The sequence below is a fragment of the Leiobunum rupestre genome, chromosome 6, assembly GCF_980474605.1.
Source record: "Leiobunum rupestre chromosome 6, qqLeiRupe1.1.hap1, whole genome shotgun sequence".
NCBI lineage: Eukaryota > Metazoa > Arthropoda > Arachnida > Opiliones > Sclerosomatidae > Leiobunum > Leiobunum rupestre.
This window is the reverse complement of record NC_143389.1, coordinates 8393660-8409710: the sequence shown is the minus strand read 5'-3', so window position 1 is coordinate 8409710 and position 16051 is coordinate 8393660. Positions and strand designations below refer to the sequence as shown.

Genomic DNA, 16051 nt, shown 5'->3' with positions numbered 1-16051 from the left:
CTATCGCAGATTTATGCATGAATAATATTGAGTCAGTGAAGTTGTTCGATAAAGTTTGGTTAGCAATTGGCGAATGCGTTTAGCGTACGTTTTTGTTATTGTTTTTATTAAAATAATTTTTTAATCATTAAGTTTATTAATCAAAAAATCTTTTTTGTTCATATACAGGGTGATAAAAATATTTTCCCTAATGAGCAAGTGATTGACATTGCGTTGAATTTTTTTTCGAAATGTTCATTTATATGCAAGATAGGCTTATCACATTGTGTGTACTCAAATGTCTGAGTCACCTTGTTTTATTAAGGTAAAGTCCAAAACTGGTTGAAACGCAACTACCGAAGTTTTATAACTCTTATAGAAAAAGCGTCTTGGAATGTCTTCAGGGATGTTTTGCGATGGTAATCATATAACTGAAAGTAGATTTCGTTGGTGTGCCCATGTTTAAAAATGAAAAATTTGGTTGGCTGTGCTAAAACACCACTGTGCTCCTGTGCTGCAAATGGTGCTGCAATTAAACGGGCTAGGGTTAATTAAATTTAACAAACTGTGATTTTTTCATTTCAATGTATCTATCATCCATTTATAATCGGAGTTGGTTTAAAACCTGAAATTGTGCAGATAACGAACCAAATATTTGTAATAAAGGTATTAAGAAAAATATATTTAAGTAGTACTTTTACTTAGCAAGAACCGATTTACGCAAGGAAGATCCTGGAACTGTAGCTTAAGCTGTTATATCGACGCCCCACCCAATTTCAGGGTCCATCTTGATTTTAGGTCTAAAGCGCCATCTCTTGAACGGAACACGAGACATTTTTATAAGTACTATTTTTAAATTATCATAATTAAATTATTTTGTTATAAATATGCATATCACGTAAAAATTAAATTTGTTAATTAGTTCTTGATTGAGTTGAGGGAATCCGCGGGCATCATGGCCGAATTGTACCTGGGCAAGAGGGAGCTTATTCTTCGAGTTTGTGATTAGGAGCCGGGCCGTGCTCATGGGGGAGGGGGCTGCTAAAATTTTACCATATATCAGATGGCTGCTACACTCAGTTTCACCGATGCATTTCGCCCAGGGCCGGGAGACCTCTAAGCACGGTCTTATGAGGATCATCGTTAAATATCGTCCCAAAATACGCCTATATTATATTCACGAAAGACCAATGAGAAACTGCTATTTCGTTACACGTCGTCTGAAGCGCAGACAATTTAAACCGAAAACACGAAACTACGCGAGGCAGGATATTCGTGTCCATATAAATTCAAATTTCGCTGGTTGGTTTGATGTTTTTACCCACCTTTTAATATAAACGGTTTGTCAATTTCACCAAATAAAAATAAATACGTTGTTGGTATTAATTTAAAAGTTAAAACTAGGTGTCAAAATGTCAGTTTGTATTTTCGTTTTCTTAAGTATTTCAATTTTAAAAAACCGTACCTAATTTAGGAGTCTATTTGATCTTCCAGATTTTTTCAACACATTTGTTTTCTAATTCAAATATAAATATTAAAATAAATTATTAAAAGTACGGATTACGTTCGGTCAAAGAATAATAATTTTAAACCAATAAAATTTAATTTATAATAATGATATGTAGAAATATATCAAATTTAAGATTGATCACGGTTATATTTACAAATCGAGGGGTTTCATATTTATTAGTAAATACACCCCTTCAATATTAATCAAGAGGTCGTACTGGATTTCAAATCACTAAGAATTTATTTCGTAAACCCATTTTGTATGTTTATTTGGAAAATTTTGAACTGATTTTCCAAAGATTTCAGGATTTTAAAGATAATTTCGAGAATAGTAAATAATTTACTTCCTATTAGTTTTTATTAATTTATGCATTTTTTTCAATGAAATTAATCTGTAATATGTAATTATTTAACCACACGAGGTAATAATAATAATAGAAATACAAATATTTAGCTAAGCTATTATCTAAGGCACCACACTAGGCAAGCCCTTCATGCCACGCCAGCTAACAGTTCCCTACACTAACAATTACCATTAACCTCAACAAGTTCGTTTCTAGTTTTGGTTTAAATAAATTAGGTCCATTAAACAAAATTACACTCGCTGACCCCAATGGGCCCGCGGGCCCACAATTGACTTACACAGATTTAAAAGTGGTTTCTGTTGAAATCTTAAAATTTATTTATGAAGCTTCTATTTTATACATGTATAAATACGAAGAAGTTTTTCCACGAAGAGAAATAGAGAGTGAGTCTGTGACGGTTTTCTTTATAGATAAAACTTTTCTTGGGAAGAAATTTTGCTCGCTGCCATTTCGCGTATGCTTTAGGATCACTTTCCAAACATAAGCTTGAGACAGTTTTAAATAAACCGATTTTTAGGCTATTTTCCTGAGCGGATTTCCATAAATTAAGTTATCTTTCTACCGATAGGGAATAGATTCTTTAAAAGGCCATCTGCTTCGTTAAAGGGAGTATAAAATTGATTGAAAATCGGGGTTGGTAACTGTGGGGGAAGTAGCTTAATTTATTTTTATTACGATACGAGGTTCTTAAAGAATCTTCTTTGAATGAAACGAGGGCTGTTGCTATGGGGGATGGTAGCGGAAGTTATCCCCCCCCACCCAACATTAAATAAAACGTGATATCAAAACTTGTCTCTTTCATTCCCGCGAAAATGAAAAATTAAAAAAAAAATTCGTAGCCAGCGCTGCTGTGTGGTCGAAAATGAAACTATATTGGGAGGGGCTAATTTTACTAGGTGGAGCTTAGTGGGGTGAAAAGGAGACCGTTGTTTACTATCATTTTAGTGTCGTCTGCTCGCGTGGAGTAAGAACCGTCTTTTCTCTTCATATCTAGTGGGCAAGAAAGGAAGTTATATTGAAAGGGAATGAGAGAGCCAAAATTATGGAAGAAATACTATATTTAAATAATGAGAGATTAAAGAAAGTTTTTAATTGTATATACATTTATCGAAGGTTTACTTACCAGTTATAAGCCTTGGCTCTAAAATATTTACAGCTAGCGTTTGGGTGCCTTTAAAAGCTTTTACTTTCAAATCGATTTGGAATGATTTTTCCCAACGCTTCCCACTTAATGCAATACCTCTTTCAGCTGCAAGATTACACTGAGTTTGTTCAACACAAATTAGCCCTAATAATATTATAACTTGAGAAATTGAAACTTACAACGCATCAAATATAAACATAGCTCCCTTTCGCTCGTTAAAAATGACGGCTATTTGCATTAGCCAATAACCATAACTTTTTAGTTTAGTCAAGTGATAAAAATAAACCAATAGAAAAAAAATATTTTTTTCCTACGCGAAGGGATTGAATTTTCCGAGGGAATATCGAAATTTCTCTCTTTTGAGGCAGTTCAGGCTAGCCTTGCACGAAACGGGATTAGATAAACGTCGACTTCGGAAGTTCAGGTTTACATTAAGGGGAAGCATTGTGAAATTTTAAAAAACGCGACTTGTTTGCGCCTGTTTATCTAGAGTTATATAGCTCTAATTGTTAAGCACTCTTCGGTTTTGTAATAACGAGGTTTTGTTCTAAAAAACCTGCGAACAAAATTTTTATATAGTTAATAGTTATTAAGATAATGGTACTTAAATATGGCTGAAATGCCCATACACGCTCACACAAAACACCGTTTATCTCGTAAATGGTTAAATCGTACTTCACGCGGTTTCTTGTTTCGTTTTTAGCAAAGTTAAAACTATAAAGTGTGCGAAGGAAATTGTATTTCATCGTTTAGTTAATTTTTAATTCACCTTCAAAAAGTACCTAAAATGATAAGTATTTAGGTAAACTATTTGAATACTTTAAAACTAGATATCGCTCTCAAATTTATGGTACAGTTTGAAAAACATGTTTTCTCTCAAATGTAAAAAGAAATAATCAGCTATCTTAAATATACATTAAAATAATGAGCATTCAACTTCAATAATAATGCTGATACATATCAACTTTGCGCCTGTTATTCTAGAAAACCGTTCACCGTATGGCTTTGTGAAAGGTTTAAGTTGCTCTGGAAGTTTCGTTTTAAAATTTGTGCGAAGCGAATTTTAATCGAGGGCTTATTTAATTTTTTATATGGTTACAAAATTCGGCAATATTTAACATAACTCGTCATCATTTTTAATATACTTCGGTACAACGAAAATCTTTTAGATTCATACGCTTCGTAAGTTTAACCTTATTTAATCGAATGCAAAACAAAAATTTAAAAAATATATTATATTTTGGTAATTAAATTAATTTTTTAAATTATTCGAATTTGGTACGTTTTCCTTTACTGCCATCTGCACGCGGTCGCTACCTTGTGGTAGTTTCCCAAACTAAAGATTAATAAAGAAAAAAATATGTGTAGATGGCAGGTTGAAGGTTTCCGAAGGGTGATTTTTGTTTCACGTAGTGAGTGGTACTACTATAGAATCCCCACGGAGGTTTTGGTAGTAAAGTTAGTAGGCAGGAAAAATCTTTTTTCCTCCCCCTAAAACTCGGACCCCTTTTTCGCCCGACCCGATTAGCCGTGCTTGTCCGTAAAAACTACTCTCCTCTCCGCTTAGCTTATCGTCACTGACTCTCGTTTGCGGTATTTCATATTGGGAATAGCTATCCGTTTCAGCCCACCTTTTCAGTGAGCTATAAGGCATTCGTACTACTCTCGCAAAACATTTTTATTTCAGCCAGTGTTCCAGTGTTCCATTGTTGAAAGAGGCTACTTTTCATAAACTAATCTAAAAGGGATAAAAGTGCTTTTTTTATCTGTTTGATCATTATACTATGACCCCTTCAATGTGTAATCGAAAACTGGTGTATTTCAATAATTTAACCCTATAAAACTAAAATAAATTGTTAAATTTATCCTAGTATCCTTATACACACATATTTCTAGACACTATTGGTTGCGAATTTGATACATAATTTTTATTACTGAAGAATATTTGGAATGATAATGTCGAGTGGTCCGACTAATTTTGGGGCCGCCGGTTCGATTATATTACTTTTCTAAAATTATTAGAATTTCAATTCGAAAGTCTTAGTGGCAAATTTTCTATGATGTATAATTTCAAATTCTATTGAAATTTTATTTTACAATAATTAGTACGAGACGTATGTACAGTATATCTCTTACTATATAGCTATCCATCATAAATCATCAACTTTTGATAAAAGGATGAAAAATTACGCGCTTTGAATTTCGAAGTAAAAATTTCATTATAATTATTATTTTTTTTTATAATTTATTTGATTGTATATTTATTTATATAGGGTGTATTCTCGTGACGTCATCATCGCTGTAATGAAAGGCTAGTGTCATCCCCCTTTCCCCCATAACTATCTACCTTAGAGCAATGGCCGCCATCTTCTCGTGAATACCACCTATAGACTAGTGGTTATATTCTATCATTCACCTTTGATCAAATTACGCGATTTGACTTCGAAGTCAAAATTGAAAAATTTAATTTAGTTTAGTGTATTCTATGAATTAGCAAAGCTTGGCCGAGAAGCGCATTCTGGTGTAGATTATTAAACGAAAAACAATTTTTAATGCTTATTTTAATTTCCATTTAATCTTAATTCCGTTGTATATAATTAATAATTACTAATTTTATATTTTTAAATTGTAAACTGAGTTGTGAAAACGAACGGTGTGGGACAATAGCTTGCTTTTAACCTATTGTTATGCCTTCCTAAGCTTTTACGGGCAGGAATGGCAATATTTAGTATTGGCCGGCAGCTTTTATAGTGTTCGGACAGATTGGGGTGGCCAAAAAGTGGTAACCCATTATTTTTAAACTCGTCAGTGTCGACGCCATTTATGCGTGTATTATTGACGCCAACATTCTGATGGAAGGTGTCAAGGTTTTTGGGGTATTTTACGAAAGGGCCGAGGATATTAGGATAAGGATTAAAGCGCTGATAGTTAAAATACTTGACCAACCCATTTGCTTTCCAAACCAAATGTTCGATTGAGCCTTGTCAGAATAAAGTTGGTGTATATATATATTATCTCGATACGAATGGTGTTTTTAATTTATTTATAAAATACAAAATCAATACTTTTTCAAATGCCTAATTTGAGTAGTTAATTTTATAAATAACTCGTGGTCTTAGCCAACTTGTTAAAATGTTGCTCTCTACATCACGAGATATAATATTCTTCACACGGGCGAAAGAATAAAATCGACGTCTCACGATACTAGCTCACGCCCGTAGACTTGATAAAGATAGACAGTGACGTAGGTAACAACATTTTCAAGCTAGATACCCCCCCCCCTTTATAAAATCAACTATTTAATTCACAAATTGTAATATGATCAAAGGTAATAAATCCTAGTAAGTTCTAAAAAACCAATATCGACACGGTAATGTTGAAAAAGCACCGCGAAATCGTATTACAGTGATTAAAGTTGTGAATTACAGAAACGCAGGCAGCGCCACGAAACCCTGGGTAGGAAGACTTCGACAAAAAAAGAACATAGCCATATCAGAGCACACGCATGTACGTAATATCAGGAAACTATTGAGGTATACACTTGAATTTCTAAGGTTCCATTGGTACGGTGTGACGAAAGCGCGTCGAGAAAAAGGCGGGGCTTAACAACGTCGAGTGTAAGACGTAACACGACATTTTTAATTCATGGCTCGAGGTTTAGTTCGAAAAGAATGCGTCGCCATGGTAACAAATAGGTGATCTTCCCGCGCAAAAAACGGCTTACCAGAAAATTGATTTAAAAACCTCAATTTGTTATCGTACTGAAGTTTTATGAGTATTTATAAAGTTATTCGTTAAACAAATGTAAGTAGAAGGAAAGTAAGGGCGAGACATCGATCCCGGGGTCGGGGTCAGGTTCGGGATCGGGGTCCGGGATTTAAGGGGTGAAATGGGGGTAAAATCATCGAAAAGTCAATGTATTTAGGGTATTTCTCGCGACGATTTGTTTTATCATATATCAACATATTATGTCCAGGCCAACTTGTTCATATATCTCCGCTTATCTCGAAAGATACTTGAACGTATATCTTATCGCGTTTTATCGTACGGAATAAGTTGAAATGATGTAAAAAGTGATAACCTGAGTGGGAGATAGCGCGCGTGCGCGGATTTCCTGGGGCGCGGATTACCCGGGAGGCGCGGTTAATTTGAATTTAAGAGTGTTTTGACGTTATGGAATATGGGACGCGGTTAATTTGAATTTAAAACATGGATTTGAGTGTTTGGACGTCATGGAATATTCGTTGTTAAAGTAGAATGGAAATATTTTTAAACTTCATTTTAATATCATTGTAGTATGCTTGACACTTGAACCTATCTCACGAGTATTTCAAACGAATATCTCAAGTTTAAGTATGAGAAACGTATCGTTCTCAAGTATTGTAATTGTACACGTGATCCCGTATGAGGACCGGGTAAATTCCTATATACGTAACGCGATACACTTCAAAATGCGTATACGTAGAATGGAATTAATTTTAAGCCCCATTTTAATAAATAAGATATCGAAGATAAATAATTTTAGAGTATAAAAAGAGAAAACCGTATAATAGTAAGACCATATTTAGAAAGTTCACCATCTGAATTGTATTGGAAGTAACTCCGAGGAACCTTAAAATGTAAGTAGGAATACTCAGTGATAATTCTTAACTTGTCTTAATGTATTTATTTTATAGGAATTGTTCATTTCCTGTGTCTGGTGATAAAGGGTTAATCGTTTATGCAGTTGAAACCATCCACTGCGGTCTATTAGATTTAACAAAGGGTATCAAACTAACAGAAGCAGAACTGCAAGAGCTATGGATAAAGAAAGATGCCATTGAAGCTTATTTCAATAACGAAGCTGAAACTTCGTGGGTTTTCACAGGTTCTGAAACCAAACGGTTTTCGGTTCATAGATTTGCCGAACAAAAGGTTTTAGATGTTAGACAAATGTACCATGGTTATGGAGTAAACTATGGAAAACTGTTACCGACTAAAGAGGGGGTAGCTTTCGCTCAATCTTCTTGGTTGAATTTCCTCGACCAGTACGAGTCGATTCAGAAGTGTTTAAAGAAAATCAAGGAAATAAAGGAGGCGATGACTAACGTTGTAATTAAACAATTACACGAAGCTCTGAAGAAAGCGTGTAATGGCTGTCAAATTGATCATCCATCTCAACTCCAGCATGATTGTATCATGACGGATTATTCTAAGCGTGTAGATTTGCATTTTTATGAAATAATTATGTCGGTAGATTGTGAAAATATTATTGAAATGTTTACTATTCGATGTGAATTGTCGAAAGAAATTTTAAATAATATAATGTCACTAATAATATGCAATGCTAAAAACTTGTTAAAAAACTAATAAAATTGATTGCACTAATGTTCCGATTCTCATTTACCATTATGGATTTAAGCTTACAACATCCAATGAATGGGCTTGTAGCCGGGTCCACCCAATGCGGAAAGTCATTCCTGGTGGGACGGTTGATTCAATATAAGAAGACCTGTATATCTCCTCCTCCGGAGAGGATAATATGATGTTATACCGAGTATCAGCCGAAACTATTTCAATCAATATTAGAACACACACCTTCAGTCGAGTTTCACGAAGGGTTACTCGATGTTAATATATTAAACCCGCAAATTAGGAATTTAGTTATTTTAGACGATTTGTTATGCGAGATATCTAATAATAAAGATGTAACTAATTTATTTATTCGTGGATCTCATCACAGAAACACCTCCGTACTAATTTTAATGCAAAACCTTTATTACCCCGGAAAAGAAATAAGAACTTTGAATTTAAATGCTCATTATCTATTTATTTTTAAATCACCACGAGATAAATCAACAATTTATCATCTCGCGAGGCAGATATCTCCAACCAATAGCAAATACGTTATTGATGCGTTTCAACAAGCTACGTCACGGAAATTTGGGTATTTATTAGTTGACTTGAAACCTCACACCCCAGATCAGTATTTACTACGAACAGGTTTAATACCGGGTGAAGAATCGGCTGTCTTTATTCCAAAATGAAGTGTATTATAGAAGGGAATTTTTTTAGGGTTAATCGAGAGTGGATTATTAAAGAATTAGCTTACGTAGTATTACAAACTGAAGAATCGGAAGTGTTTACTTTCAAATCTCCATGCCCTTTCAAAGAGCTTTCAAACGAAAATAAAAGACAATGCAGATGGATATCTCATAACATTTGTCATCTTCGATGGGATGACGGCGAACGTCCTTACAGAACGAGACGTGACATTTGCAATCAGATAGCGGAAAAAGCTACTTCGTTTTTCACCAAAGGTTTAGAAAAAGCTGCAGTATTATCGACACTCCTCGGTGTTCCAGTAACTAACATCGAAGATACCGGCTGTCCTAAATTATCAGAACTAGAAGACGTTGAATTAAACTGCCCTTTTCATTCCGAAACTGTTCATTGCGCTTTAAGAAAGGCTAAGAAAATCTTTAAATGGATGTCTCAAAACGAGTAAAGGAAAACCTAGACTTTCTACGTTTCCTAACATCCTGTAATCTAAATCAAAGAAAGACAGCTATTAAATACGCTAGCAAGGAAGCTATATTGGCTCTCGTTGAATGTTGTATAAATGTATTACACGGAACAATTGAACTGTCAGAACGTCATCGTAAGCGGTTAAAGAAACATAGCGCGGTTATACGAAACGTGTCGAAGAAGAACCCTATATCAAAACGACGAAAGATACTGGTTCAAAAAGGTGGTTTTCTTCCATTTTTATTAGCGCCACTGCTATCTATCGTTAGCTCAGTCGCCGGAAGTGCAATTAGCCGAGCTATAAACCGATGATGGCCCGAAAAATGCTTCTAGTACCTGAAGATGTAATGGAGAGATTAAAAAACAATACACCTTCCAAAACAGAAGAAACACCTGAACTTCAAAAAGAGAAGACACTCGATGATGAAATGAAATCTATTCTAGATAATCCAGATTTAAACGAATCAGAGAAATTAGCATTATACAATCAAACTCTCCAACGACGGTTAACTTACGTACGTAAAGAGCAAATCTCTCCCGTTATTGAAAACTCTGAACGACCTAAAACTTGGTTCGCGCAAATATCTTATTCTCTACCTGCAACTTATGTTAGTGATGCGATTTCATTATACCGAGCGACTACGGAAGATCCGAGATATATTAGATGGACTAACTCAGGAGAGCTTTCTATTCGAGGACAAGTGATTGGAGGATCTAATATAATCGATCTTTTGTATGACGCTGTGAGAAAAACGCCTGGAACAGTGATTGATCCTATAGGAGTTACTGAGTTTTACGAGGGCATTCATAAGTCAAATATTTCAAAACGTTTAATTAAAAATCCTGTAAGATTGACACTGTTAAAAACATTCGCTGTATTTCATACACCACCAAGTAGTTCAATGTTATCATCATCTTCACCTAGTCCTCTAAGACCTTGGATACATACTTAATAAAATATATTAACCTGATAATTTTGTTCTCATTTCATAGTATAAGCCTACAATGGAAGGTTGTACAGAAACGGTCTCTTTAGGACTTTTAGCCTATTTATCACAATCATTTTCAAAATCACCGAAAATTATCACAGCTGTATTAATTATCATAGTTATTATAATATTAGAATTATTTAATTTCCTTTTTTGGCGTTACATGCCATTACATCAAAATATTACCCAATATGGAGAAAGAACTTGAGCAGATCTATACTAACCCCGCAGACCCAGGGTCATTCGCTGGAGTTCGAGCGCTCTATAATTCAGCTCGACATAAAGGTTTAAAGGTTTCATTGGAAAAAGTAAAACAATTTCTAATAAAGCAGGATACATATACGCTGCATAAACCTGCTAGAAGACGATTCAAACGAAATCGAACTATTGTTTATGGAATTGACGAACAGTGGCAAGCGGACTTGGCAGATTTTCAGAAGCTGTCTAAATATAATTCAGGATCTCGCTATGTATTATGTATTATCGACATATTTAGCAAATACGCTATGGCTGTAGCGGTTAAAAATAAGAAAGGTGTAACAATTTTAGAAGCGTTACGTAACATTTTTGAAAAAGGCCGTCAACCGAAAATAATTCAAAGTGATCATGGAAACGAATTTGTCTGTCAAGAAGTGCAGAGTGAATTACAACGAAGGAACATTAAATTTTTCGCTACCCGATCGGAAATGAAAGCGTCCATTATTGAAAGATTCATTAGAAGTTTTAAATCTCGTTTATATCGCTATTTCACGCAGAATAACACCCTTAAATATATCGACGTTTTAGATGATATTATAAACGCTTATAACAATAGTTATCACAGATCAATTAAATGTAAACCCGCGGAAGTTACTCTAGATAACTCTGCTAAAATATGGAAAAATCTTTACGGTTCGGTAAATTTTTCTCCTCCGTTAACATACGCGTTTGAAATTGGAGATATTTGTAGAATAAGTAGAAATTTATCAATTTTCGATAAGAAATATAACCCGAATTTTACTACAGAATTGTTTAAAATAGCTGAGAGACTACCACGTGACCCACCTGTATATAAGCTGATGGATTTAAATTCTAACCCCATTTTAGGAGTATTCTATCGAGAGGAGGTTCAGATTGTTGGTCGAGATTTAAAAGACTGTTACTTCATAATCGAAAAAGTAATAAAAAAGAGGAAAAAATCGGACGCCCGCGTAGAACTGTATGTCAAGTGGCAAGATTACGACCCTACATTTAATTCTTGGATAAAAGAAGTGGATTTAAAATGAGTTTTTACGTAACGCTACCTTCAGATTCCTCGTCATTATATTACCAAGATAATAGCGTTGGTAAATTTCGAACGTATTTAGCTGAGCCGTTAAGATTTGAGGAACAGTACGAAGTTGGGTTAGCGGAAATAAGCTATCCTCGGACATGGCATAACGTTCGAAAACCTAATCTATTGGTTATTAAAGACCCTCTCGAATATGATAAAATGACTGATAACCCTCTAGTTAAAGACCCTCTCGAATATGATAAAATAATTGAAGTTCCCGCGGGTTTTTATAAAACTCCGGAAGAACTATTACATGTTATGAACGTCCACAACCAAGAAGAAGAACAAGTTACATTCGCTTATTTAAATTATTCTAATCGAATTAAAGTTAAATTGCAACCGAAAATCAGAGCTGTAATTGGCCCCGATCTATCGATTTTACTAGGTTTTAAGGATAGAAGAGATAATGATTTCACCATTTTAAATTCAATGATAACCCCCTACCCAGTTGATATGAACGCTGGGTTACATTCCTTATTCGTTTATTCTGATCTGGTTGAAAATAGCGTTGTTGGGGATAGTTTAGCACCTCTATTAAGAATCATAAGCGTCGAAGATAAAGCCGAGTCTAATGGGAAAACAACTACAAAAATATTTTCACAACCTCATTACCTACCAGTCGTGTGTAATAATATTAAGACTATAGAGATTAATATAACAGATGATTTAGGTGAGCCAATACAGTTTCATAGTGGAAAAGCTCACGTTGTATTACATTTTAAACCCCGTAAAATGTGGACTTCACTATAAACCTTTAATCATTCAGGACACACCTTCATTCTAGCTTAAGAGAGCGAACAGTTAACATCATGAGGTCTGAATATTCACCTTCAAGAACTGATTATGAAAGTTACTATTTAAAGCAGGTTGGTTTCGGTGGAATACCTGTATATAGAGGTTTAGCCGTGCAAAGAGGACACGGACTAGGAAATATATTATCTTCAGCGTTTAGATTCGCGGTACCTTTACTGAAGAAAGGCGCTACTTACTTGGGAAAAAAACTTTTAAGTACCGGAGCGAAAGTAGCGACCGATGTTGTTAGCGGAGTCCCAATTAAAACAGCGCTTAAATCGCATTCTATTAACGCTGGAAAGGAAACTTTAGCTTCAGCAGCTGATGAAGCCATGAGACTAACATCTTCAGCTACGGATCATATTAAAAGAATGACGGGTTCCGGAAATAAAAGGAAACGAACTCAGTCGAAAAGCGCCATTTCAACAGCAGGCAGGATAGCGAAAGGACGGTTCCCTAAACGTTCCGATATATTCTCATAATGTCCCTTTTACACCCGCACTCAGTTAAGTGTATAAATTACGAGCTAGATTTGTTTCAAGTACCTATGACACAATCTTCGATTATTGGTGGAGAATGGGTTGAGTATAAACCAATATCAAATATAGTTGATAACGCATCAATTACATTTTCTATCAACGGTAACTCTGAAACGTATATAGACCTTTCACAAACTTTGCTGCACGTTCGAGTTAAGGTAACTAAAGATAATGGTCAACTACCGCAACCCGCGGTTCCAGGTGTTGCGGGTGGGGCCGCCGGAACTCCAGCCGACAATATCGCTCCCGAGAATTTGTTTCTTCATTCGCTTTTTAGCGACGTCCACGTATTTCTTAATGAAAGACCAGTAACACCTTCCAGTCAAAATTACGCTTATAAAAGTATGATACAAACTTTATTAACGTTCGGAGATTCTGCGAAAAAAAGTTATTTAACGAGTTCACTTTTCTATCGGGATACGCCTGGAAAGTTCGATTCATTTTTCGATAACGATGGTTTCTCTAAACGAGCGAGTTTAGCGCAAAAAGGGGCGATTGACTTGTTAGGCGTAGTCCATACTGATTTATGTCAACAACCACGCTTTTTATTAAATATGGTTGATTTGAAATTTAAATTCGATAAAAATAGAGCAGCTTTTTGCGTTAATTCCGACGTAAAATGTAAAGTGGAGATTTTATCAGCTTCCCTTTATCTGAGGAAAGTTAAAGTGATACCGGAACTATCGCTCGCTCAAGCCAAGGCGCTACAATATGGAACCGCTAAATATCCTGTAACTCGTTCGGAGTGCACCTCATTTTCTATACCCGCTGGTCTTATGGCTTGTGTGCAAGATCATTTATTTACCGGACAAGCACCCAAGAAAGTTGTTATCGGGTTTGTGGAACAAAAAGCGTTTCTAGGAGATTTGAAAAATCCCCGTACAACTTTCAACATTTCGATTTATCAAGCATTGGATTGTACATTGACGGTAGCAGCGTCCCTCATAAGGCGTTATCTCTAAACTTTGAGGAGAATCAATATAGTCAAGCGTATTGCAATCTTTTCATTCAAACTAATCAGTGGAACGTAGATGAAGGGAATCAGATAAGTCGGGAAGATTACCCTAACGGAAATTGTTTATTAGAATTAAAATTTGCAAAACCGTTACCGGAGACGATTTCCATTCTAATTTACGCTGAGTTTCAAAATTTGATTGAAATTGATAAAAATCGAACCGTGATTTTCGATTACAGTAATTAATGGATTCGCTACAGATAACTAAAATTCTTGAAAAAGATTTAAGTACTAAAAGTATATTTCAAGGCGTGTTCGCGGCTGACAAGCTACCTAAATACGTAAAAATAGTCCCTTCTCTATTTATTGTAAATACCGATACGAGTGCTGAACCTGGAGAACACTGGGTTCTAATATATTTTTCTAAACATAAAAATTGTGAATTCATGGATTCCTTTGGAAACCCGCCAGATTATTTTAAATTTAATGACTTTATTGAACGAAAGAGTAAAACTGTAACTTTTAATTCTAATCAATTACAGAGTAATTCTAGTAATACGTGTGGAGCATTCTGTATCTATTTTGCTATAAACAGGTGTAAAGGAATAGAAATGTATAACATTGTGTCTAGGTTTAAGAAAGATAAATATGTAAACGATAAAATGATTAAAGAGTTCATGTGCAAAATGTATTCAATAAAATAATTTTTTACAATTTATAGCGATAGCAGTTTTTTTATATATATACATAAATACAAGCATTCATTATAATTTTTCAATATCTTTATGACCGTGCGCTAATGTACGAACCCCGCAGGGTAGAATGTATCTCTTATCATCATTTGGTGATAAACAAAGTTTTCTAGTATTTAAAGTAAATAGTTCATGCTTGAAACTAGCTATACGCATCATCTCGGCTGACATGGTTTCTTGATTAAAAAGACAACGTTCATAGTCTTCGTGGCGGATGACGTTTCTAATAACGTTCATGGCAACGCCCTTACAAACCTTTTTATGGTTTAAAATTGACTCTAAAGATTTCCCCAATCGCAACTCCTTTTCTATCTCTTCAGCGGTCTTAGACTCCCCGTACAATTTAATCGAATAAAGCTTTGGACGAAGTCCTACAAAGCTTTGAATTAACTGCGAATTTGTCTCGTCTTTAAAATAACCGAGAGCTTTTTTATTGTGATTAGAATGAAGGAAATGCGAAGGTGGATAATCAGAGAAGTCAAAGCGGTTTTTATGAACTTCAAAGTCTTTATAAACATCATCCGTCTTAATGTTGTACGTTAGACTGTCTGTAAATATTTTATATATTAATACTATTTAAATAAAAAATGCATATTAAATTAAATTACCAGTGTCTGTAAATAATAGTGATGCTTTGTCCCCGTACGTATTTTTTATGAATCCATAATGGAACCGATACATGAGCTCCTTGGATAAATCTAGAATGGTGAATCCGGTAAATATAGGCCGGTTAAGAACAATTTTGGCTCTCTTCTTATGAGCGCCGGCTAACTCTTCATTAAAGATGGTAAAGTGTTCAAACTGCGGGGAACTTGTAACTTTTAACATTCTTTCTGGTTTATGAATCAACTCGAAATTTATATGCTTCCGTAAATTTTCCATTGTTTTTCTAAAGAATTAAATGAAGTAAGGGAAAAAACAGCAATAAATTATTTAAATTGATTTACCCGAAAACAGAGTTAACCATAAGTTTCCAGAAATTCTTTTCAAATGAACTCTTTGATAATTTCCTCTGTTCAGTGTTGAATCTAACATATTTTTCTAACCATTTTCCTTGAGTAAAGGTTAGAGCTCGATGAACCTTGGTTATTTTCAAACCTAATTCTACATAATATTTTAAATTGCGGTAATGTACTATGTATTTCTCTTTATTATTTAAATTAGGAAGAAGTTTTGGTAGACTTTGATTCTCCTTAATATTTAATTTT

The 16051-nt window shown here is 34.7% G+C and overlaps 1 protein-coding gene across 1 annotated transcript; it reads right to left on the bottom strand.

Moving 5' to 3' along the window:
- Positions 1-332: 332 nt before the first annotated feature.
- Positions 333-15823, bottom strand: LOC149939218 (uncharacterized). The gene is made up of 5 exons (XM_090179060.1): positions 15791-15823; positions 15452-15732; positions 15263-15391; positions 2977-3141; positions 333-505 (listed from the first exon to the last, which is right to left on the bottom strand). The coding sequence occupies exons 1-5, from the start codon at positions 15808-15810 to the stop codon at positions 333-335; spliced, it is 768 nt and encodes a 255-aa protein (XP_090035186.1). The 5' UTR covers positions 15811-15823.
- Between the last annotated feature and the right edge of the window lie 228 nt (positions 15824-16051).

Excerpts from the sequence above, each read along its gene's own strand:
- LOC149939218 (XM_090179060.1), bottom strand. The coding sequence starts at position 15,810 with ATGGTTAACTCTGTTTTCGG. Across the intron at positions 3,142-15,262 it reads TCACAATAAAAAAGCTCTCG|GGCTAATTTGTGTTGAACAA; the intron begins GTTATTTTAAAG and ends TAATATTATTAG. Across the intron at positions 506-2,976 it reads AGAGCCAAGGCTTATAACTG|CACCATTTGCAGCACAGGAG; the intron begins GTAAGTAAACCT and ends GTTTAATTGCAG.